Here is a 26,423-nt window from a genome sequence, read left to right as displayed (position 1 = left end):
ATACTTGGACTTCCAGAAAGCGTTCGACAAAGTTCCACACGAAAGACTTCTCAGGAAACTACAAAGCCATGGCATAGAGGGGGATATACAAAGATGGATAGGCAAATGGCTGGAAAACCGAAAGCAGAGAGTGGGCATAAATGGGAAGTTCTCCGACTGGGAGAAAGTGACTAGTGGTGTACCCCAGGGCTCGGTACTTGGGCCGATCCTTTTTAATATTTATATCAATGACCTGGAGGAAGGAACATCCAGTGAGATCATCAAGTTTGCAGACGATACAAAACTATGCCGGGCAATCAGATCGCAGGAGGATAGAGAGAAACTCCAGAGCGACTTGTGTCGGTTAGAAACATGGGCGGAGAAATGGCAGATGAAGTTCAATGTGGAGAAATGCAAGGTAATGCATTTAGGCAATAAAAATAAGGAATACGAGTATACAATGTCAGGTGCAACTCTGGGGAAGAGTGAACAAGAAAAGGACCTGGGTGTACTGATAGATAGGACCATGAAGCCGTCGGCACAATGCGCGGCAGCGGCAAAGAAGGCAAATAGAATGTTGGGCATGATAAAGAAAGGAATCTCGAGTAGATCAGAGAAAGTTATAATGCCGCTTTATAGGGCAATGGTCAGACCACACTTGGAATACTGTGTCCAACATTGGTCCCCCTACCTAAAGAAGGATATAAAGCTGCTGGAGAGGGTGCAGAGACGAGCAACAAAACTGGTGAAGGGTATGGAGAAACTGGAATACGAGGACAGACTTATAACACTAGGATTGTTCTCCCTTGAGAAAAGGAGACTGCGTGGGGATATGATCGAGACCTTCAAAATACTGAAAGGAATCGACAAAATAGAGCAGAGAAGATTATTTACATTGTCCAATTTGACACGGACTAGAGGACATGTAATGAAGCTGAGGGGGGACAGGTTCAGGACTAATGTCAGGAAGTTCTGCTTTACTCAGAGAGTGGTTGACACCTGGAATGCTCTCCCAGAGGAGATTATGACAGAATCGACCATCCTAGGCTTCAAGAGCAAACTAGATGCATATCTCCTTAAGAGAGGCATATAAGGATTGATGGACTATAAATTACGCCAGGTGTACACCTGGCAGGGCCTCCGCGTGTGCGGATCGCCGGACTTGATGGACCGAAGGTCTGATCCGGAGAAGGCAGTTCTTATGTTCTTATGTTCTTATCTACACCCTCCCAGCCATTGAAGCCCTCCCCTGCCCATCCTCCTCCAAACGGCCATGCACAGACACAGACCGTACAAGTCTGCCCAGTAACTGGCCTAGTTCAATCTTTAATATTATTTTCTGATTCTAAATCTTCTGTGTTCATCCCACGCTTCTTTGAACTCAGTCACAGTTTTACTCTCCACCACCTCTCTCGGGAGCGCATTCCAGGCATCCACCAACCTCTCCGTAAAGTAGAATTTCCTAACATTGCCTTTGAATCTACCACCCTTCAACTTCAAATTATGTCCTCTGGTTTTACCATTTTCCTTTCTCTGGAAAAGATTTTGTTCTACGTTAATGCCCTTCAAGTATTTGAACGTTTGAATCATATTTCCCTTATTTCTCCTTTCCTCTAGGGTATACATATTGTGACAGGGAAGCTCCTGTCATGGTCCAAAAGGTGGCTAGACCAGCCCAGAGTGAAGTTCTCAAACCTGCAGGCACTGGGATAAAGCCAGAACACCCTGCTGACAGCCATGGTCTGACACAGCCAGAAAGAAAGGAAAAAAGACAGGTTGTGTCACAGCCCAGAAGTCAGGCAGGGAGGGCACTGAAAACGGAAAATCTCCCCTATTACTCCTTTCCTAGAGCTAGGGAGAAACCTGAAACCCACTTAAGAAGGTGTGGAGTCAGCCACCGTAGTTTGCAGGCTGAGAAGCCTCAAATAGGAAACTGGCAAGGGAATCAGGGGAGCTCAGCTGGCTCTGATTGGGAGAGCCCAGCAACACGGAGAGATCGTAGCTTTCACACTGCTCCTGATCCCCAGCAAAGAAGGTGTGCCGAATGCCAGCCCATAAGGAGAGGAAGTTTAACTCCCGGGAGGTATAGTGACTTGCCTATTAAGCCTTGAAGGGAAGGGCTGGGAGTTTACCCTAATGAAAACATTTCATGAGAGCTGGCAGACATACAGAGAGGGGGATGGGAGGTGAAGCCTGAAAGGAATGTATGGATGGAAAGCCCTGGGTCCCCAAACACTGAATGGGAAATGTGTAGTGACCCTGAGGAAAGTATGTTTGAGGAGGACATGGACTTGGGAGGGAACAGTGTATGAGGGTTCCGTCCTGTCCTGTGGAGAAACAGTCCAGCTATTTTTCTGTAAACTTGAACCAGAGAAGAGCTATGAGCAAGGCTGAGGCAGCACTGCTTAATTAAGGAAAACGTTTCTGTAACACCTTTTTGTCAAGACTCCAGGAGAGCTGGAGATGAGAGAAGATAGGGGCATAATGGGGAGGGTCTGAAGACCTTAAGAAAGGGAGGCTTGCCCCGCACAGCCTGTCAGGGAGGGCTGTGGACGTCCTTTAAGAGGACAGCGTGACACAGAAGAAAATAGGAAAAGAAAAGACATTAGTTTTGTTTCTACTCTGATGGAAGAGATGTGTGAAGAATGAAATAGCTGACATTGGCTGCGCTCAGCGGTGATACCAGGAATATGGGACAGTAAATGAACTGAAGAAACCTGAGGTGTTTTTTTTGATTAAGTCTTTCTGTTAATAAGGACTGTCTGGTTCCTGAACCAAAGCCCCAGTGTGTCCTGGACTTCAGTACATGAAATTGCACAAGGGATCGCAGAGTGTCCTAATATCTCAGTTTGAAAGTTTCTGGGGGTTTTTCTGCTTTGCATCATTAAACCTGGTGGAGTTTTATTCCCGAAATCTGTATCCAGGTTTTTCTTTCAACCAACCACATAAAAGGCGCAACAGAAATCTTACCTGTGGTCCGAGCCTGGTTTTCCCATGTACTCGGGGACAGGCCCGGCCACAATATTCATGCCTTACAGTCTCTCCTCATATGTCTTCTGGCGCAAACCTCCCATCATTTTCGTCGCCCTCCTCTGGACCGCTTCAAGTCTTCTTACGTCCTTTGACAGATACGGTCTCCAAAACTGAACACAATACTCCAAGTGGGGCCTTACCAATGACATGTACAGAGGCATCAACACCTTCTTCCTTCTACTGGCTATGCCTCTCTTTATACAGCCCAGCATCCTTCTGGCAGCAGCCACTGTCTTGTCACACTGTTTTTTCACCTTTAGATCTTCGTACAATATTACCCCAAGGTCCCTCTCCCCGTCCGTGCATATCAGCTTCTCTCCTCCCAGCATATACGGTTCCTTCCGATTATTAATCCCCAAATGCATTACTCTGCATTTCTTTGCATTGAATTTTAGTTGCCAGGCATCAGACCATTCCTCTAACTTTTGCAGATCCTTTTTCATATTTTCCACTCCCTCTTCGGTGTCTACTCTTTTACAAATCTTGGTATCATCTGCAAAAAGGCACACTTTTCCTTCTAACCCTTCAGCAATGTCACTCACAAACATATTGAACAGGATCGGCCCCAGCATCGAACCCGGTATGTTTGCATCCCATCCATGTGATTCACTGAACCATGTCTCTGTGATAGCGACAATATCTCGATCTGTCTCTAACATCAGGGCTTGCAGATCATGAACTTTGTTGCTTAGACTGCGAGCATTTGTGATCATCGCTTTCCAGCTATTTTTCAGCGGTAATCTCCTTTTTCTTATGGATTTTTGTTTTGTTTCATTTTCCGTTGCAGTACTAAGAAATGAGTTGCTGATATTGTTTATGTTGCAATCTTTACTACTATCACATCTTTTCTTTTGCCGGGGGTGGTCTCTATAATTGTCCTTCATACATACACCACCCCCACCTTCTAGTTTAAATGCCTAGAAACATATTGTCTAAATTTCTCTGCAAGGTTTCTTTTTCCTGCTGTAGTAATATGTAGCCCATCAGTGCAATATAGCTTCTTGTCCTTCCATGTATTTTCCCATCCTCCTATGTACCTGAAGCCTTCTTGATGACACCAGGCTTTGAGCCATCTATTAAAGTCCTCTGTGTTTTTCCCTCTTTGCTCTCCCTTTCCATATGCAAGCAGTATTTCAGAAAAAGCTAAAGTCTTTACAAAAGGTTTCAAGCCCTCACCAAGCTCTCGAAAAGCTTTCTGTGCTGCAAGTGTGGAGTTGTTGGCCAGGTTATTTGTTCCCAGATGAATAACAACATCAGTGTTAAAATCCTTAGTTTCTTCCTTAATTATAGTCTGTATTTGCCTGGAACTCCTGGTAGCTGAGGATCTTGGAAGACATTTCACTACTTTGGTCTCCTCGCCTTGTGTTCCAAGGTTAATGCCTCTGATGATGGAATCCCCCAACAGTAATAGTTTTCTGTTTTTGGCTTTTTTATTTGTGCTTAGGGTGTGCTTGTTCTCTTGAGTTACCTTCATTGGTTCCAGTCCCACCTCCCTTCTGTTTTCTTGAGTATCGCAGTGCACTAGTGGAGCGAAGGAATTCTGTAGAGGTAATATTAGTGAAGGTGGATGTTTCTGTGTTACATGTCGCAGTCTTCCTGAGCCTACTGTGACCCATTTATTCCTGTGCTGTTTTATTCTTTGAGGTAGAGATGGTAAGTTGGTATGATTTTTGTGGAGTTTGCAGAGCTCCTCCTTAATACTAGCAAGTTGAAGACAGATGGGGCAAGCCTTAAGCTTCCAAATAGTGTGTCTTGGAATTAAATCACCACAGTAATTGCATAGAATAAAGGTCATCTTGATTGGTTGTGAAGTGACTTGATTTGAGTAGTCCTGATTATTTGGGTCTCTATATATGAAAAGTGGTCCCTGGGGTTGGTGGGACTATAAGTCTTACCCTTATTCCTATGAAAGGAAAGAGGAAATAAGATTTAACAAAGTAAAGAGAAGGGTTTATTTTTTGTTTTTGTAAGTAAGAAACAGGGAGGAGGAGAAGAGAAATTAAGCAGATATAATGCTGAAAAACAGTGAAAAGAGCAGAATATGAAATGCTAAGTAATTTAGCTTTTAGAAGTTCACAGGGCAGACTTGTTCACAGCACTGTCCCAAAGATAATGCAGTTAACCTTAGTAGTAAATCAGAGCCCCTCCCTTCTCCACCTAATTAGCAGACACAATGGCTGAAAACTAGTAAGTCAGAAATACAGGCTCTATACCATCCTAAATCACAGGATTTTAAACAAAAATGCAGGCTCTATACCAAATCAGTGGCTACCCTAAAACACAGGATTTATAACAGGATTTCCCCTACTTTAGTTACCCTGTGCCATAGGCACCAGGATTTAATTAGAGTTAATATGTCTTACCCTTATTCCTATGAAAAGAAAGAAGAAATAATATTTAACAGAGTAAAGAGAAGGCATGATGGACCACTGGTCTGACCCAGCAGCAGTATTTCTTATGTTCTCTAGTTCAGTAGCCAGAACTTTGATTTATAAGGAAGGAATAAGCTAAATATTGCAGTACTGAGGCTTGTATGGATATTGTGGGGACAGTGGTCACAGGGATGGGGCGGGGACAATGGTCGCAGGGATGGGGCGGGGACAGTGGTGGCAGGGACAAGTTTTTTTTTCCCCATGTCATACTCTAGTCAGGAAGTTCTTTTACCTGCATTTCACTCCATGGGATTGGAACGAAAGGATAGGATCTTATGCTATTAGGACAGCAAGAGAGTCTTGCTCCACTGTTTGGAGAAGACTAATGACTTTTGACTGTCTGCTCTTCTCTTTGTCCTGACTAATCTGTCTCAGCGAAGTAGACTGACTTCTAAGTCCTCGCTCACCTGTCGGATTCTTATGACCATTTCAGTGACTTACATCACCAGTGGTTAGCAGCTGCCAGTTTCTATTATGGCCCACTCGGCTAGGAGTGTTGCTGCTTCATGGGTGAAGTCTCGAACGATTCATCCAGATGACATTTGCAGGGTGGTTTCTTGATCCTCTTTTCATACCTTTACCCAGTTTTACCGAGTGGATGTGTTGGCTCACTTTAATACCACTTTTGGGACCTCGGTGTTGTGTGTAGGCTCTTCTGTCCCTCCCTAGATGCTGCCATTGCTTTGGACAAGTTCCTGAAGGAAAAGTCCATAGTCTGCTGTTGAAACAGATAAGGGGAAACTACTGCTTGCCCTGGATCAGTGGCATGGAAATGCTGCTACTATTTGGATTTTTGCCAAGTACTTGTGACTTGGATTGGCCTTTGTGAAGACGGGTTACTGGGCTAGATGGACCATTGATCTGACCCAGTAAGGCTATTCTTATAAGGGTGTAACAGAATGGAAGATTAGGTTTTTACCTTTGATAATCTTCTTTCTGTTATGTGTAAGCTCGATTGTTTGGAATCACCAGCTTTCTTTCTGCTTTGGTTACTCTCCTTACAGTTTCAGGATCTTCTAGCCAGTTGACAGATCCTGGGGGCATTTCACTCTTTTATGAGTATGCATCTTGCCAATGTCTATTTCATGTGGGTGCTTGTTGCACACAGCAAGTTAGTTCTACATTGTTCTTCCATATCTTTTCTGTGTTGCATTTTGCCTGCTCATTACTTGTTTTTACATTTTGCAGAGCTGATCATAACAGAAATTATTTATGTTGCTGGGGTGGTTCCTCCATTTCCCCTTATTTATCATTAATGGGTTCCGGTATGGTTGTTTGGCTTTGGGACTGAACTAAAAAGGGGGTGGGGCTCTTTCTCTCTAAGGTAGGAGGAGCTAAGAAAAATTGTTTGGATTTCTAAAACTCTCAGATTGCGGGAAGAGATTGAACACCTAGAACATGGAATACTACAGGGACTAACAGAAAGAAGATTATCAAAGGTAAAAATCTAATCTTCCATTTTTTCTGCCTGTTTTTGTTTATTAATATAATACAGTGACATTAAATGGTGACATATCCTAGGTCATTACAAATGACATCCCAATATCCTATGCCTTATTTTAGAAACTCCTCTTTCCACATCCAAAACCCAGTTTATGTATGGAGAGCCTTTTTATAATTACTTTCAAAATCTAATTTTCTTTGAGTGCTGGCTTTGCTATTTTCCAAATCTTTTCGTAGGTATCTTATGCTTATCCAACTACAATTCTTTCATATAGTAATAACCTTCTAACATATTTTTAACAGTTCAGAAATGCAAATCCTACTGAAATCATTGGAGAAAGTAAAAATCTTGGCAAAGAGAAAGTATTAAAGGAAAGGTAAGCTGGAGTTAAGACTAGATCAATTTTATATGGATAATTCCAGTGCAATAGGTGGGACATTCTAGACAAGTGGATTGTAAACCAAAGGCCGTATGCCATATGCAGGAGGAATCCACTCTAGATTTTTTTCTGTGACTCTCCTGTACTTCACTGGTAGCTATAGCACCACCTATAATTTTTTCCCTTCTGCACAATTGCCTTTTATTCGGTATTTTCGTCCCCTTATCGGGCTTTATTTGTACTTGGAGAGATTGTTATGTTTATTAAAATTTTATATGTCGCCATAGCATACAACTGTTCATGGTGGTTTACAATATAATATACTAAAAGAAAAGAACTCCATCAAAGAGAAAATACCTGTCTTAAATAGAAATATAATTTTGCATTGCTGTTTTTGCAGATTAATTCCCTGAATCCAACCTGAAGAGGATCAATTCGAGCAATCAATCAATATGGTCATTCTGAGGAGTATCTTGCCCAAATGCTAGATTGAAAAAATATGTTTTCAAAAGGGTTTTAAAAGCTTTAAAATTCATCTCTAACTGAATCTCACTAGGAAGTTGATTCCCAAGACTAGGTGCTAAATTTTTAAAAAAATACCTTTGAACGGGTGAATTCCCATTCTTTAGCCATTAATGACAGTGCATGCAGTCCAGACCGGTCTAGACTTAGATCTTACAGATAGGTAATATCTCATCATAACCAGGAGGTGGAGACTGAGACAGAACTTTGGAATAGGTGACTCTCCCTGTATCCTTCAGTCTTCTCTCAGTCTCCAGCAGGTGTGAGTGACTTGTACCCACCTCCCTTGGTTAAGGTTGTTAGAATTTGTTTAGGGCTTCCATTCCCTGATTTTGTGCCGGACTGAGCTTGGGTGGGCCCTGTTAGGGGGTCCATCTGATATCGGGAGGTATCACACCAGTGGGTTTCGCACTGGGTCCCTCCCCCCTTCTTCCACCTCCCCATATTTTTATAGAGGTGCCTCAATAGTAAGCCTTGCCCCCAATTCAGGTAACACAAGGCAAAAACTCCAAAAATACTGTCACAAACCTATACTAGACACTACAAAAAAGGCAGGAATAGTCAAGGTTCAGAGAATGGTCGCTCAGAGCAAAAAACCTGCACACCTAACAAATATCAACTAAGATAAGATAGAATATAGAGTATAGGGTGCCCTCAATGTGGGGAAGCAGCGACGGGAGACAAGGCTCCAATGCTTAACGGCACCAGGTGAAGGTAATATACCCACACCCGCACACCATCATCGGGCACCCAGACGTGTGCAATAAATCAAAAGTGCTAAATCACAACTTAGTAAATAACAAAGTCAATTAAAGTGTGTGTGAGGTAATAAACCACTGAGCGACCTCTCACTGAACCCCCCAGCTAACTCCCCAACAAAAATAAAAATAAACAACGCGGACTTAGCTGAAGGATAGAAACATCCCTGGGGCTCAAAGAACAAGACCTCACAGGATACCAAGTTCGACCAGCCTGGTTTCGGGACCAAACCCTTCTTCAGGAACCCATGATCACACAGTGGGAGTCCGAGTCAGCTGGAGGGAGGGGGGAGCAACCAGAGCGGCGCGCAAACCTAATCTTTCACTCCTTTCCCAGTATGTCGCCTAGTTCCTAACAAGTCTAAAACCCTCCTCCCTGCACTATTGCACGCATTGAGACTCCAGAGCTCTGCCTGTCTCTTGGGTCCGGCACATGGAACAAGGAGCATATCTGAAAATGCTACCCTGGAAATTCTGAATTCTAATTTCCTACCTAAGAATCTAAATTTGGCTTCCAGAACCTTTGTACCACATTTCCCTATGTTGTTGGTACCCACATGTACTAAGACAGCAGGTTCCTCCCCAGCACTGTCTAAAATCTTATCTAGGTGATGCGTGAGGTTTGCCACCTTTGCAGCAGGCAGGCAAGTGACTAAGTGATCCTCATGCCCACCAGCTACCCACCTATCTATGTGTCCAATGATTGAATCTCCCATGATAAAATCCATCCTAACCTTTCTCTCCTGGGCAGAAGCTGCTGAAGACATCCTTGTTGCGAGAAGACATTGCATCCTGCAGGGGGAGGAGATAGCAGGCCTTGAGTATGTGCAGATGCTCAAGACCCTGCAGTGGTTTAGAATACAGTGGTGGCAACGGCAACAGCAGTTTTTTTTTAGTATCAATGGTAAGCATGATCAGGGCCGCCATCAGAAATTTCTGGGCCCCTTACTTAGCAATCCTATTGGGCCCCCCACGTACCCCTTCCCCCCCGACCCACCCTTCTTCCATGGGCCGAATACACACATACTTTTCTCTGTCGCCGCACTCTTTGACCAAAAGATTTGTAAGCCTGCAACCATGTCAAGGTAGACTCTTTCAGCAGGGCCCTAAGCTAACCTAAACTAAACTAATCTATATCTATCTATTCTAAACTAACATATGTCTAATACTGAACTAATAACAAACTAACAAACATCTGCATAATAAATAACTAATAAATAATAGTGCTAGTAGCTATAATTCACTTTTGAATCTAAAATCTCAGTTAAGAATTTATTTTGACCTTTGTAGGCCAGAAGTAGATCACAATTGCACAATATTTTTTGTAACAAGTATTAAATGTGTTTTTATAAATACTGTAAACTTAATAAATATATAAAAAAAAACTACACATCTGAGTGCATATCTGAACATACACATCTGTATGATCCCATCCTCCTCAGCTTGCCTATAGCTGCATCATGCATGTTAAAAATGTACGATATGTTGATATGTGCACCTTCCTTCTTTCCCATCCATCCTCCTCAGCCTGTCCTTACACATCCACAGCTGCATGTTAATGAGGAGGGGGGAGGGAAAGGTCACTTTGTTTATATTTGGATTGATATATTAAGGGGAAACGACCCGAGAAGGAAGCAGTGGGGCCGTTAGATGACCATGGAATAAAGGAAGTACTAAAGGAGGACAAAGCCATCGCCGACAAACTGAACACATTTTTTGAGTCTGTATTTACCGGAGTATATATCCAATATACCAGAAGCCTACAGGCTATACACAGGAAGTGAAGACGGGAAACTGACAAGGTCGACGGTCAGTCTAGAAGAGGTATGCAGACAGATTGATAGGCTTAAAAACGATAAATCCCCGGGACCGGATGGCATCCATCCTAAGGTAATCAAGGAACTGAAAGGGATTATAGCTGAACTGCTTCAACTAATAGCCAATCTGTCGATCAAATCAGGAAAGATTCTGGAAGACTGGAAAATGACAAATGTTTCGCTGATCATCAAGAAAGGTTCAAGGGGAGATCCAGGAAACTACAGACTGGTGAGTCTGACTTCAGTACCGGGAAAGATAGTAGAGGCGCTGATAAAGGATCGCATCATCGATCACCTTGATGGCCACAAACTGATGAGGACTAGCCAGCATGGCTTCAGCAAAGGAAGATCTTGCTTGACAAAGTTACTGCACTTCTTCGAGGGAGTAAATAGGCAGACAAAGAAGGGTGACCCAGTCGACATCGTATATCTAGATTTTCAGAAGGCGTTTGACAAGGTCCCGCATGAACGTCTACTTCGAAAAATTGCAAGCCATGGAATCGAGGGTGATATACTCACGTGGATTAAAAACTGGTTGGCGGATAGGAAACAGAGAGTGGAGGTAAATGGACAATACTCAGACTGGAAAAGCATCTTGAGTGGAGTGCCGCAGGTTTCGGTGCTCAGGCTTGTGCGCTTCAACATATTTATAAATAACCTAGAAATTGACATGACAAGTGAGGTGATTAAATTTGCAGATGATACAAAGTTATTCAGAGTAGTGAGGACACAGAAGGATTGCGAAGACCTACAATGAGACATAAACACACTTGAGGAATGGGCCGCGAAATGGCAGATGAGATTCAGCGTGGATAAGTGCAAGGTGATGCATGTCGGTAACAAAAATCATATGCACAAATACAGGATGTCTGGAGCTATACTCGGAGAGAGCCCCCAGGGAAGAGACTTGGGAGTACTTGTAGACAAGTCGATGAAGCCATCTGCACAATGTGTGGCGAAGGCGAAAAGGATGAACAGAATGCTAGGAATAATTAAGAAGGGGATCACAAACAGATCTGAAAACATTATCTTGCCGTTGTACTGGGCCATGGTACACCTCCACCTGGAATACTGCGTCCAACACTGGTCGCCATACATGAAACAGGGCATAGTACTACTCGAAAGGGTCCAGAGAAGAGCGACTAAAATGGTTAAGGTGCTGGAGGAGTTGCCGTACAATGAGAGGCTAGAGAAACTGGTCCTCTTTTCCCTTGAAAAGGGGAGACTGAGAGGGGACATGATCGAAACATTCAAGATTTTGAAGGGAATTGACTTAGTAGAGAAAGAGAGATTGTTCACCCTCTCCAAGGTGAAGAGAACAAGAGGGCACTTGCTAAAGTTAAAAGGGAATAGATTCCATACAATTGTAAGGAAGTTCTTCGTCACCCAGAGAGTGGTAGAAATCTGGAACGTTCTTTTAGAGGCTGTTATAGGGATTCAAGAAAAGGTTGGATAAGTTCCTTCTGGAACAGAACATACGCAGGTAAGGCTAGACTCAAATAGGGCACCGGTCTTTGACCTAAGGGCTGCTGCTTGAATGGACTGCTGGGCACGATGGATCACTGGTCTGACCCAGCAGTGGCAAATCTTATGTTCTTATGGTATGCCAATCCATAGTCCTGTCAGACTTTATTTTTGAGTCCTTGTCACAACCAGATGGTTTTTTTTCACAATTTTAAAGCAATTAATGTATGTTTTACTGAATAGCTTTTCTAATTCCTACTTTTTTTTCCATAGCATATTTGAAGAGAAAAGATATTTGTTGAATAAGAAACATCAGATAAATCTAGTGCATGTTCCCAGCATTCCTCAAAAATTAGTTCGACCTCTGCAAACATTTAAACTATTAATGAGGAAGAAAGAAACAGGTACAGAATTAAGTTCTGCAGGACAATTTTTTTAAAAAATATGTATATGTGTAACATCTTAAATACACATATAATATGTATATGTGTAAAGTGCAATCTTGTAAATTACCAAATTACAAACAAATGGGTCTGTCCATGTCAACTATATAAGTGATCCCCACCTTACCATCTTCAATTTTAATGAAACTTGGCATGTAGGTACCCTAACTTATGGCACTAAGCTAAGCAAAATTTCAACCCCTAAAACCTGAAATTCATAGAGTAAGGGGTACCTAAGGGGCACCCCTTATATAGTAAGGGTTGCATTAAAAATTTTGTACATGTCGTACGAAACAAATAGGCAACTTCAAGGGCCTCCTGTACACAGAGTATTGCTAACATAAGCCTGAAATTGTCTACTTAAGCTTTTAGAGTTTTAAAAGTCTAGGTTAAGCGCTCTTCTGATGCCTCAATGCCAAAGTTGGCCAAAAACTCAATTCACTTATTTTTGGCTTCATCTTTGGGGTGCCATAGATTTGTAACTAATTTAAGTGGTGACTTTTTGCTTGGTATACCTGCTCAACTATGGATTACTACTCATCTATGAAAATTTTAAGGCCTGTTTTCATTTATTTACAAAGATATTGTAAGTCAAACAGAGCAGCAAAAATATTAATAACAAATTTTATTCATTTTTGAAGCCTTGTATTTCCGTTTTGACACAAGTAATCACTTTGGTTCAAAAAGCATTTGATAGAGCAACTTTTTCTCTACCAGATATCAAATTTTCAGGAGGATGTTTTTTTGTATAGGGAAGAAATTAGCAATTGAAACTTTACACCACACATAATTTACTTTTTATTGTTTGTTTTAAAACTTAATTGTGATGACATTGTATAATTATTACAGTGCTGAATCAAATCTGTAGAATAATTTATGAATAAAAGTAGTTGATTTTGTTTGCTGTTTTTTTATTACTGTATGTTTCATGTTACATCATTGTTATTGATAATAGTAAATACCAGGCATGCTAGTAATGTAATCTTTTGCTTTTGTTTTCATATGTTTATTTCCAGAGCTTGAAAAAGTAGGTTTTATTTTTGAACATTTGGATAATAAGCAATGGATCCAGAAACTATTGATACAATTGATGTTTGCACCATTGGCAAAATCAATTAATCACAATGTCATTTAACAGTCATTTAAGGCAGAGAGGGCCTTAAAACTCATAAAAGATCTTCACACAAGTCATCAGAAATTATTGACTCAAGGAACATCTCAGTTTCGATGAACGTTCAACTATCTGTCTCCATCATGAGGCAGTGTTTTTAACGCAATTTTGATTTTTTATAAAGGTCATGTTGCAATCCATTCTTGAAACTTAATCATCAGGTTAGAAAGTCTGAAGCTGGTCAAAAGTTGTGCATAATTTGTCGAAAAGAGATAAACACCAGAATGACTGCTTAAGCTTTATTATCTGATCCATCATCGGATGAAGAACCAATTGCAAAAATTGAAAAAGTTAATACTAGCTTGGTGGCACTTGAGGAGTCTCCTTTAAAGCTGAAGAAAGTGAGTAAATGCGACTCCAGAGGTTATGTGAAACGTAAAATTGCTCAAGCACAAATCTCACTGAGTCATCATATTGCCTCTGTGGGTAGTTTTGAACCTGATGTTTTGCAAAGACCTTGCAGCTATAACAGCAGTCATCAATGTCAAACTTGTTCAGATGATGCTGAACTTTTACTTTTCTTAAAAGAAAAACTAAACATGACTTCAAGTCGTGCAGAAAAATTACAAATTCTTATACTAGCTCCAAAGAACTAGTCTATTGAAAAAAGTCTTCTGAATTCGGCATTTCAACAAGAATGGTTAGACAAGCAGACAACTTGAAATAGAAAGTGGCATACTAGCAATGCCAAGTAAAAAGAAAGGCAAATCACTTTCAGATGATGTGACAAAAAAGGTATTCAACTTTTATGAAGATGATAAAAACAGTAGGCTTTGTCCTGGAAAAAAGGACTATATTTCAGAGTTGATGGGGGGGGGGGGAAGGGGGGAGTTCAAAAGCAAGAGATTGCTGCTAAGCAACCTGAAAGATATGTTTGTTGAATATCGCAATAAAAATGGCCCCAAAGTTGAGTTTTTCAAAATTCTGTGAATTAAGACCAAAATGGTGTGGCACTGTTGATTCATCTGGAATGCAATCAGTTTGTATATGCTCTGCACATCAGTATGTTAAGCTGATGCTTGCAAGCAGCATAGTTAAGGATGACTATAAGGATTTAATGGGAAGAAATGTTTGCAATTTGGAGTCAAAAAATTGTATGCACCACAGGTGTGATAAGTGTCCTTGTAAAGGTGCACTTAAAGCCTACCTTTTCAATGAATACAAGGATAGTAATCCTGAAGAAATGATTGAATTCAAGCAGTGGATCCAAACAGATCGTGCAACTCTAGATGTGAAACAAATGACAGTTGAAGATTTTATAGCTGTGCTTGCTGAAAAGGGTACAGATCTTTCAATACATCATTACATTTTGAAATATCAAGCACATTACTTGAAAACGGTCAAATAAAATTTAAATCCTGATGAACTTATTAGTCTAATGGATTTTGCTGAAAATTATTCCTTTATTGTTCAAGATACAGTTCAAGGTTTCCATTGGGAAAATAGCTAAGCCACTTTGTGAAAACAGGTTAAAATTTTACCTATCTAGGAGGTAATGCAGCTAAAATATTTATTTTAAGTTGATGAGAAATCTGTAAGTGTTGGAATGCATATGAGTGTGCATGTGAGAATTCTGAGAGATAGTTTGCATGTGAGCATTCTCAACAGTTTTCCAGAGTTAGAGACAGGACTAGAGAGTAACCTGTATTACTTGTGTGAAGCATAAGGGGAATTCTTTTGTGGGAAATTTGTGTTAAAATTGGTTGACAATTAAATTGTTGTTTAAGGTGTGCAAGTAGCTATTAGGGAGTGTTTTGAGGAATTGTAAAGTAATTACTCTTAACATTAAAGAAACGTTTTGTATAACAGAAATTTTTAATGAGTATGAAGAAGAGTAAAAGAGTTGAATTGGTTTGGGAAAGCTTTGCTGAGTAATTCCAGTGAAGGCTTGAGCAAGGGCAAAGTTTGGGCTTTTTTTAAATTTCTGTTTGCCAAAGAAATTGGAGCATCAGAGAAAAAAAATAAGTGCTTGAACTGATAGCTCCTATTATCAAACAGAAGGAAGGAAGAAGTAAAAAGAAAAATATATTTATAATACCTAAATTTATGGGGGCTAGTGGTTAAAAACCACTAATAAAATTAAAGGTGAGCAGCAGGAATTTAAGGCTGCCATAGAACCTCCATTGCACTAGTCTGACTTGTGCTGCATTGTTTTTCTTTTTAGGCTAGGGATTGAAACTTGTCCTGAAGTGAGACAGACTTTGTGAATTTATTTCTTTTTTAATTTTCTGCACAAGAGAAAAAAAAAAGTACATAATAGGAACTGGAAAAAGGATTAGGTCACACATAGTTACACCTCAGAGGGAGGCTAATATTTAATTTTTGAGGCAAACATTTTATTTTCTTGATAGTAATAGACAGAGCGCTGTTCACTTAATAATTGAAGATGCCAAGTCCAGTTTCCTGAGTGACCTGGTTTCCTGTGGATAATCAAAGCTTTAGTTCTAAGCTTCAAGTTCCATTTCCTGTGGGTCATCATATGCTAGCCAACGCAAGAAAGCCTGCAATCAAAGGAGAAGTTTTCTTTAACTTTATTTTCCTGTGTGCACACAGTGGGTTAATTTGATTTTCATTCTTTCATATTTACCCGAGACATTTTCAGTAGACTCCTGCAAAGAAGAGAAAAAGTTATTAAGGTATACTAGAGGAATACACTAGGGAAAAGAGTGAGAACATTAGGAAAAAGGAGTACTTACTTGCAACACTCTGCAACATTTTTTAATGTTTACCTACAAGGGAAAGAGAAAAACTTAGTTACAGAATTTGGAAACTAAAAATGGTAAAGACATTTTTCTGAATAACATATCGGGGGAGAGAAGTCCTGAAAGAAAAAAGAAGTTTTCAATTAATTGGAAAGAGTATACTATTTTTAGAAAGAGTGCATGTAAAACTTACCTGTTCACATTTGTTAGCAGGCAGCATATTCTCACATGTGGGTGATGTCATACATGGAGCCACGGTATGGACACTTTAAAAGTATATTGCCACTTTAACAAATTTAGAAAGTTTTTGAGGTAGCCTGCACCACGCATGCACAAGTGCCTTCCCACCCGATGTAGGCTCACAGCTCCTCAGTTCTGTTTTTTCCGCAGAGCATTGAAGGTGCGTGTTTTTCAACTGTCTTCATTGTCTATGCTTGCCTTCCCACTCTCGTGCTCTTTTTTGACTTTTTTTCTTCTTTATTTTGTTTTCTTTCTCAAGTAAAATTAATTTAAAAAAAAAAAGGGAATTTAAATTTTTTTTTTTCTTTTTTCACCATTCGTGGGTTTTCTTTCTGGAGGGGCCTTCATTCACGCTTCAGCCATCGAGTTTAATTTGGCTGAGGCGGTGTTCCTGTCGATGTCATGCCCGCTGGCGGGTTCTAAAAAGTGCAGTCGGTGTTCTCGCACTATTTCCTTAACAGACCCACATAACTGGTACCTGCAGTGTTTGGGTCCTGTACACCGTGTCAAATCTTGTAAACGCTGTTCTCTTCAGAAGTGTATGATCAAAAATCGTATTCTTCAACAGGAGAAACTTTTCGATGTCAGCATGGACAGGGATGCGCCGATGATATTGTCTACATCGAAGTCTTCGGCATCGAAGACAAAGACACCGCCAAAGGCACCAGCATCAATTCTGGTGTTGCAACACATCGCCCCCTCTGGTAAGCCAGCCAAGAAGCCACCACCTTCCAAGACAGGGTCGCAGGTCACAAAGGCATCGAGCCAATTCATGATGACCAAGCGTAAATCCCTGCAGCTACTAGTTCCTTTGTCAAGGGGTGCTTCATCATTGGAGTCATCCTCTCTGGAATGCGTTGCAGCACCTGCGGTACCGGCAACAACGGCACATGTACCAGTGCTTACTTTGAGATAGAAGATCGATGCTCTGCTTCAAGTGGAGCTTGGGGACCATTTTCAGTTACTTCTCCCGAAACTGACTTCTCCAGAACCGGCCCAGCCAGAGCCTAACACTGCCAGAAACTCCGGTGCCGTTGATGCTCCATTGGTGCACCACAAGGATTCTCGGTACCACTCCAGTACTACCAGTCCTGCATCGATCTTCCAAACATCGGTCTCTATCATCCCAGTGTCATTCTTCATCTTCTCGATGCTCTGGAAGGAATCTGACGAAGTCCAGTAAGGTTTCTCGCAAGTGTAAACATTCTGAGACCCTGACACCGGACCAGCACCGGTTGAAGCATCATTCACCATTGGTGCTACTGGATTCTGATCTTCAGGATGACTTTAATCTAGATCCTTCGCCTTCCACTACCAAAGCAGATGATTCTTCTGCATCGAAGTATCGGAGGCATTCTCCAACTAGAGCTTCTTCTCCTACTGAGAGGCTTTCCTTCACTCAATTTATTCGACAACTGGGAAAGGACCTCTCTTAAATTGGAGGCAGGTTCCAAATTCAGTGCAGAATTCCTAGAGTTTTTGGACTATGATCAGCCTCCTTAATAGATGCTCAAACTACCTTTGCATGGAATTCTGAGAGAGACACTATAAAAACTGAGAGTCTCCTCTCTTGGTACCGGTGGTGCCCAAAAAATTGGATTCCCTCTACAAGATAATTTCCATTCCAGGATTTGACAAACCTCAACTTCCTCATCAGTCTCTAGTGGTGGAATTTTCTCTAAACAATCAAAAAAATGAACACAACTCTGAAAGAGAAAAGATGTCAATTCTGAAGGGAAAAAGACCTCAAATGTCCCCGTGTCCAAAGCTCATGGCTTGGTTCAAGGACAAAATGGGGAACAAGGATTATTGTCAATAACCCCTTCTTTTTTTATTTATATGTGTGTGCAATAAGTGAAAAGAATTCTTTTTAATCTTTAAATAATAATCAACTAGTGCACAAAATCATTCATATCGCAGTCCAAAAATTCTGAAAGCTGCATTTATATAGAGAAAAAAATCCCTAAAGTTGTGGACACAACCTTGCCTTCATTTCCTTTAGGGAATCTACTCTAAATAAATCTACTCCATCGAAGTTTTATGCATTGGTCTCTCTGGGTAGGGAGAGCCGTACTATGTACAGATTTGGTCGACGGCTATATCAGAATTCCATGTTGGCTAATAGAGCTGTTGACTATAATTTCTATTACTCCTGTTGCTTGAAACATCTCATTAAGCAGTTTCCTGGGTATCAAAAATATATCCCTTCTCATAAACTGAAAGGTTTCCAACACCTTGTGAGCACTGTTAACTAAGTTGAGAAAGTATCTCGTTCGCTGAGCTCACTTCCAGGGCCTCGTCTGTGGCTTTGAGTCTCTGACATGGACGTTAATCTTCAGGACAGACTACCCAACGTTCCTTGTTTGGGTGATGAGCTTTTTGGAGACTCTACAGATACTGCTACCCAAAAGCTTACAGCGCAAGAGACTCGATGGGACACCTTGGTAAAACCTAATTATTCCAGGGCAATCAGGCAGCATATTCTCACATGTAGGTGATGTCATCCACGGATGGTCCCAAGTGCACTGGCACTTTAAGAATTTAGAAAGTTCGTGACCACACTGCACATGCGTGAGTGCCTTCCCGTCTGACGTAGGTGCGTGGCTCCTCAGTTCAATGTTTTCTGCGAAGCTGTTCAGTCACGCCATTGAACGTTCATTAAATTTTTGTGCTTGTCTTCCTGCTCACGTGGATTTTATACATATATTTTCTGCGTATAGTTAAAAAGTAAGTAAAGAGTATCTCTTAATTTTGTTGCGCTTTTGCATTTTTTCAGTGGGACCTTTCATCCCTCCTCAGCCTCTCACATTCGATTTGGCTGAGGTGATTTTTCCTAATTTCATGTCCTGACTGTTAACCAGTTTTAAGAAATGCAGCAGGTGCCAGTGCACTATTTTGGTGACAGACCCGCACAGTTGATGTATACAGTGCTTGGAGCCGGAACACTGCATTGGCTCGTTCACGCCCTTTTCTACATAAAAAAAGCACACCTTAAAAACCCGCCTTCTTCAACAAAAACAACTTTTTGGTGCCAATATGGAAGAATTTTCTTCAACTTCCAAGACACCATCTTCAAAGGCACCGGAAGTGAAGGCATCGTGTTCCGTGACACCACTGAAGGCACCATCTTCCAAGGCGTCGCGACCTTCATCGGCACTGCCTTCTACTTCAGAGTCACAGCCAGCGAGGAAGTCACCAGTCTCCCAGGTGGGGTCGGCCACTATGGCATTGAGTCCAAACATGCTGGCCAAACAACAACCCTTGATGTGACTCGCTCCAACGTCCAGGGGTTTCTCCTCTTCAGAGTCATCCTCTTCAGAGCAGGTCATGGCACCAATGGTGCCAGCGTCCTAGCCACAGGTACCAGTGCCTTCTGTGGAGTAAGTAGCTGTACCGATGGTACCGGTGACTAAGCCACAGGTACTGGTGCCTTCTGTGGAGCAAGTAGCTTCACCGATGGTACCAGCAACTAAGCCACAGGTACTGGTAGCTACTTTGAAAGAACAGTTTGAGCAGTTCTTTTGCTTAGAGTATGGTAACATCTTCAATCTTTTGACTCTGGCACTGACTCTGCTGGTAGCGGTCCAGCCTGAGCGTGCCAATCTCAGGGATTCCAGTACAAGTAATCAGTCTTCGGTATCTATGTACTAAAAATATCTTCCTTCTCACCGTGTTCAGGGTTTCCAGCAACTAGTTTCCATCCTAAACTAAACTAAACTAAACCTTAAGTTTGTATACCGCATCATCTCCACAAAAGTAGAGCTCGACATGGTTTACAGGAATTAATATAGAAAGGAACTCCAATGGAAAGAGGAAGGGCTTAGTAAAAAGAAAGAAAGAGGGACTTAGTATAATGGAGAGGGAAGGAGTAGTTACATTTTAGAGAAAAGCCAAGTTTTCAAATGTTTTCGGAAGCGTTGGAGGGAGATCGAATTCCGAAGAGGGGCAGTAAAGCTGTTCCACAGCTCGGTGATCCTGAAGAGGAGGGATGTCCCAAGTTTTCCTGTATGGGACATGCCTTTTAAAGAGGGGAAGGATAGTTTGAATTTTTGAGTGAATCTGGTGGAGTTAGGATTCGAGGAGAGCCAAGATAGTGGAAAAAGGGGAGGAAGGATGCCATGTAGAGACTTGAAGGCTAGACAGGCGCATTTGTAGTGAACCCTGAGGATAACTGGGAGCCAGTGAAGCTTAGATAGAAGCGGGGAGATGTGGTCGAATTTGCTTTTTACGAAGATTAGTTTATCCGCGGTGTTCTGAATCCGCTGAAGTCTGAGAAGGCTTTTCTTTGTTAGGCTTAAGTAGATGGAGTTGCAGTAATCCAGTCTGGAAAGAATAATGGATTGAACGAGGACAGCGAAGTGTTGTTGATGGAAGCAGGATCTTACTTTCCTTAACACGTGAAGATTAAAAAAGCATTGTTTTACTAAGGAGTTGAGGTGATCGTTGAAGGACAGTGTAGAGTTAATGATGATTCCCAGAACTTTGCTTGAGTGCTCAAGCTGCAGTTTGGTGCCAGAGGATAGTGGGATGAGGGTGGGTGGCTGATCTAATTTTGGGCCAAGCCAAAGTAGTTTTGTTTTGGTCTTGTTTAGTTTCATTTCAACAGTGAGAGCCCAGGATTGGAGGTTCGTTATATAAGAAGAGATGTTATCAGAGAGGTTGGTGAGGTTAGGGTTGGTCTCGAGGAGGACATGGATGTCGTCGGCGTAGGTGTAAAGTGTCTTGGGGGATGAGCTTTTCGGACATACAATTGAGAATGCTACTCAAAAGCTCATCACTCATGAGAAATCTTGGGACTCCTTAATCAAGCCTAAGCCCAAGCCTTCAGTGTCACATCCTTTTAAGCCATCTACGTCTTACCAGTGACGTTACACTGCTAAACCAGCTGCTGCAAGACCTCAACAAAGGAAACCGAAACAGCAGAGGCCTCAGAATCCTCAGCAATTTGCTCCTGCAAAATCTACTCAGTCTTTTTGACTGTCTACTCGTGAGCATAATTTCAATCAAGTCCCTGCCTCTCCCTCAACTCATCGGAGGTCGTCTGCAAATTTATTCTCATTGTTGGGATTTAATAACATACGACCTCTGGGTTCTCAAGATCATTCGGGAAGGCTACTCCCTTCATTTTCTCACCATACCTCCAGATCATTCCAACCTTCAGTCATTACACCTGACGGTTTGGTATCTCTCGAGCTGAATCCAGCTGATCTTCACTTTTCTCAGCCTGTTTGACTTATTCTAGAAGCCTCCATGAAACCAGCCACTCAGCAATGCTATCAGCAAAAGTGAACTTGTTTTTCTTCTTGGTGTCTTCTTCATCACTATGATCCAAAATCCATCTCAGTTTCACTAGACTTGGATTATCTTCTTCATTTGTCTGATTCAGGACTCAAGTCTACATCTAAGAACATAAGAACTGCCATCTCTGGATCAGACCTTCAGTCCATCAAGTCTGGCGATCTGCACATGCGGAGGCCCAGCCAGGTGTACACCTGGCGTAATTTTAGTCACCCATATCCCTCTATGCCTCTCGTAAGGAGATGTGCATCTAGTTTGCTTTTAAATCCTAGAACGGTGGATTCCGCAATAACCTCCTCTGGGAGAGCATTCCAGGTGTCCACCACTCGTTGCGTGAAGCAAAACTTCCTGATATTTGTCCTGGACTTGTCCCCCCTTAGCTTCAGTCCATGTCCTCTTGTCCGTGTCACATTGGACATTGTAAATAATTTTTTTTCCTGCTCTATTTTGTCGATTCCTTTCAGTATTTTGAAAGTCTCGATCATATCACCTCGCAGTCTCCTTTTCTCAAGGGAGAACAATCCCAGTCTCCTAAGTCGTTCTTCGTATTCCAAGTTCTCCATACCTTTTATTAGCTTCGTTGCTCGTCTCTGCACCCTCTCCAGCAGTTTTATATCCTTCTTTAGGTTGGGAGACCAGTGTTGGACACAGAATTCCAAGAGTGGTCTGACCATTGCCCTATAAAGCGGCATTATAACTTTCTCCGATCTACTCATGATTCCTTTCTTTATCATGCCTACTACAGTTCATCTCAGCGCTATCACATCTTTTCATCAACCAGTTGAGGGTAAACGTCTCACTACTCATCCTCTTGTCTCCAGATTCATGAAAGGGCTTTTCAATGTTAAATCACCTCTCAAGCCACCTCCAGTAGTCGGGGACATTAATGTGGTGCTTTCCAGATTGATGAAGCTTCCATTTGAACCAATGTCTACAGCTCATCTCAAGTTTCTTACCTGGAAAGGTATTTTTCTCATTTCACTCACTTCTACCAGAAGAGTATGAACTTCAAGCATTAGTGGCAGATCCACCTTTCACCGTGTTCCACCATGACAAAGTGGTTCTTCGCACATATCCAAAGTTTCTGTTGAAAGTCGTCACTGAATTTCATCTCAATCAGTCCATTGTGCTTCCAGTGTTTTTTCCTAAGCCTGTTTCTCAGGAGAAACAGCTCTTTCTACTCTGGATTGCGAGCGAGCTTTGGCCTATTATCTCAGCAAGACAAAGGCTCATAGAACATCTCCTCAACTTATTGTCTCCTTCAATCCTAAGAAGTTGGGGTTCCTGTTTCCAAGCGAATGGTTTCCAACTGTTTGGCTTCCTGTATATCATTCTGTTATGCTCAGGCTAGGCTGCAACTGGAGAGTCCTGTCAGTCCAGTCGTGTCAGTCCATAAGGTTCGAGTTATGGCAGCTTCAGTAGCTTTCCTTCGATCTACTCCTATTGACAAAGTTTACAAAGCTGCTACTTGGTCCTTGTTTCATACTTTTACCTTACATTACTGTCTGTGAGCAGGGCAGGCAGGAGAAAGTCAGGAGGCAGGCGAAGAGTTGCTGAGAGAGGGGAGTAAGAAGGGAATCAGAGAAGCAGGGCAGGCAAGAATGAGGGGCAGCAGTGAGAGATAGCTCCGCCCACCCCTCTGACATCAGCCAGGCACCGATCCGAAGCTCCCCCTTAAAAGGGGAGGAGCCAACAGTGCTCAGCCATTCGGCACACATCGAAGGCAAGCATTAAAGGCGCTCGCCATAGCGAGAGCGCCTTTGCGAACGGCCTTCAGAAGGAGCGAATCATTGTATGAGCATCAGGCAGAGAGAGAGAGAGGACACCAGCAGCAGGCAGCGAGAGAGGACACGAGCAGCAGGCAGAGAGAGAGGGCACCAGCAGCAGGCAGAGAGAGAGGACACCAGCAGCAGGCAGAGAGAAAGAAAACCAGCAGCAGGCAGAGAGAGAGGACACCAGCAGCAGGCAGAGAGAGAGAGGACACCACCAGCAGAGAGAGAGGACACCAGTAGCAGGCAGAGAGAGAGAGAGAGAGAAAGGACACCAGCAGAAGGCAGAGAGAGAGAGAGGACACCAGCAGCCGGCAGAGAGAGAACACAAGCAGCAGGCAGAGAGAGGACACCAGCAGCAGGCAGAGGGAGAGAGGACACCAGCAGCAGGCAGAGAGAGAGAGAGAGGACACCAGCAGCAGGCAGAGGGAGAGAGGACACCAGCAGCAGGCAGAGAGAGAGAGATGACACCAGCAGCAGGCAGAGAGAGAGAGGACACCAGCAGCAGGCAGAGAGAGAGAGGACACCAGCAGCTATGGAAGCAGAAGACAAGCGCTGCAAAATGAACTACCCAGTTTTCTGCACTGTCTGCCATATGTATAACTACCTCCCCTCTGGGAGGCGGTCTTATGTATGCACTTGGTGCAGAGAATTGGAGAGCCTGAAGAAACAAGTTAGTCTCCTAGAGGGCAGAATACTGGAACTAGAAGCACTTCAAGAAGTGGAAGAGGAGGACAGAGATGCAGAGAACGTCAAAACAGAGGAAACCATTGGAGAATGAAGTCCGGAAGCTGGAGAAGTTCATCGAGGAGGCATACAGGGAGGCCGTGGAAAATCATCAGCAACAGTGGAACTATCAGCCAGCACCAGATACACCTACAGGGAGTGAGGATTGCCAGGAGAACAGCCACAAGGAAGAAATGGGTGACACAGCGAGCTCTAGAAGCAGTGGAGCGAACCCACAAGAAGATGAGTCCGGTGTAAGCCATCTCCAGGATGAGGGAAGATGGAAGTGCATGGAGGACACGGACCTACGGCTGGAGAGATGGCCACACACCATGGACACAGACCTGCGCCTAGAGAGGCAAGAAAAGATAGAGAGGACAGCAATCGTCGTGGGGGACTCCATCATCAGACAAGCTGACAGCCACATAGCAGAAGGAAGGCAGGATCAGCTGGTGACCTGCCTACCGGGAGCCATAGTGAGCTGCATCGATAGGATCATCAACAGTGTGGGAGAGGAAGATATGGCGGTGGTGATCCATGTGGGAACTAACAACGTGAGCAACAGGAATTACATCAGAGAAGTACTGAAGGACCAGTTCCGGATGCTAGGAAAGAAGCTGAAGACCAGAACGCAGAAGGTAGCATTCTCAGAGATCCTGCCGGTACCCAGGGCCGATGAGAAGAGGCAGACAGAGCTGCAAGCAATCAACGCGTGGATCGAAACTGGTGTGAGGAAGAAGGATTTCACTTTGTGCGCAACTGGACAACGTTCTGGGGAATAACAAGCTATTCAGGAAGGATGGACTCCATTTTAGCGGAGACAGAACGAGGCTTCTTGCAAGCAACATCAGGAGAGAGATTGAGAAGTTTTTAAACTAGGAAGAAGGGGAAAGCCGACAGTCGACCTAAAGTCGATGGTTCAGGAACCAGTATACCCAGAGGATACTGTACAAGAAGGTAGCAGGGAAGACTCAGTGGATCATAGACAGGACAGATATCTGGATGGATCAAATGGGATGCAAGAGGGAAGAAAGTGCAAGAAAGTAATACGCTGAAAACTCAAATGTATATACACGAATGCAAGGAGTCTAAAGAACAAGATGGGTGAATTAGAAACTATGGCACAAAAAGAGAACCTTATCATCATTGGCATCACGGAAACATGGTAGAGCGAGGAAAACGTCTGGGACACTGTGCTACCAGGATACAAGCTATACCGCACAGACATAGTGGGTCAAAAAGGTGGGGGCATTGCCCTGTACGTCAAAGAGGGAATAGAGTCTGCCAGAGAGAACATGCCAGAAACAAAGAATAAGTTAGAATCTCTATGGGTCAAAATTCCCGGAACAAATGGAACAGAAATGAAGATCGGCATCTACTACCGACCCCCCAGGGCAGTCCAAAGAAATTGATGAAGAAATGACGGCTGAGATTAAACTCAACTGCAAGGGAGGAAATGCAGTTATCATGGGTGACTTCAATTACCTGAGGATAGACTGGAACCTAGGCACCTCCGGCTGCAGTAGGGAAATCAAGTTCCTGGATGCAGTGGGCGATTGCTTCCTGGAACAACTTCTCAAGGAAAACACGAAAGGAAATGCAATTCTGGACTTACTTCTAAATGGACTATGAGGACTGGCACAAGATGTAGAAGTAGAAGGGACACTGGGAAGCAGTGATCATAATATGATCTGCTTCAACCTGGACACGGGGGTGAAACAACAATCCAGAACAACAGCCACAGCGCTGAACTTCCAAAAAGGGAATTACGAAGGGATGAAACTCATAGTGGGGAAGAAGATTAAGAAAAGGATAGGTGCTGTAAAAACGCTAGAGCAAGCATGGTCTCTTTTCAAGGAAAAAGTCACAGAGGCGCAAAATCTATATATACCGCATATCAACAAGGGATCCAAGAGGAAAAAGAACAAGGAACCGGCGTGGCTCACTGTACCAGTGAAAGAAGCAATCAGACACAAGATTTCTTTTAAAGTATGGAAAAGGTCAAAAACGGATGAAAACTGGAAAAAGCACAAGCAACATCAACGCAGGTGCCATAAGGCGGTAAGAGGGGCCAAAAGGGACTACGAGGAAAAAATTGCCAAGGAGGCGAAAAACTTCAAGCCGTTGTTTCGATATATTAAGGGAAAATGACCTGCGAAGGAAGCGGTGGGGCCGTTGGATGACCATGGAATAAAGGGAGCGCTAAAGGAGGACAAAGCCTTAGCTGACAAATTGAGCATATTTTT

General features: G+C 42.7%; 1 protein-coding gene across 9 annotated transcripts in view; it reads left to right on the top strand.

Annotated features, from left to right (window-relative positions):
* C7H14orf39 (chromosome 7 C14orf39 homolog) overlaps positions 1-26,423 on the top strand; it is a 264,000-nt gene that overhangs the window by 143,730 nt on the left and 93,847 nt on the right. For 8 of the 9 annotated variants that reach the window (XM_033950798.1, XM_033950797.1, XM_033950796.1 and 5 more), the window contains 2 exons: positions 7,191-7,264; positions 12,102-12,232. The exons of the other annotated variant lie outside the window; for it this stretch is intronic. In XM_033950798.1, the coding sequence (XP_033806689.1) occupies positions 7,191-7,264; positions 12,102-12,232 (205 nt within the window). The remainder of the gene's footprint in view (positions 1-7,190; positions 7,265-12,101; positions 12,233-26,423) is intronic. 9 annotated transcript variants of the gene reach the window in all.

This window comes from Geotrypetes seraphini, chromosome 7, assembly GCF_902459505.1.
Source record: "Geotrypetes seraphini chromosome 7, aGeoSer1.1, whole genome shotgun sequence".
Lineage (NCBI taxonomy): Eukaryota > Metazoa > Chordata > Amphibia > Gymnophiona > Dermophiidae > Geotrypetes > Geotrypetes seraphini.
Note: the sequence above shows the minus strand (reverse complement) of the source record. Positions and strands in the feature narration are given on the sequence as shown.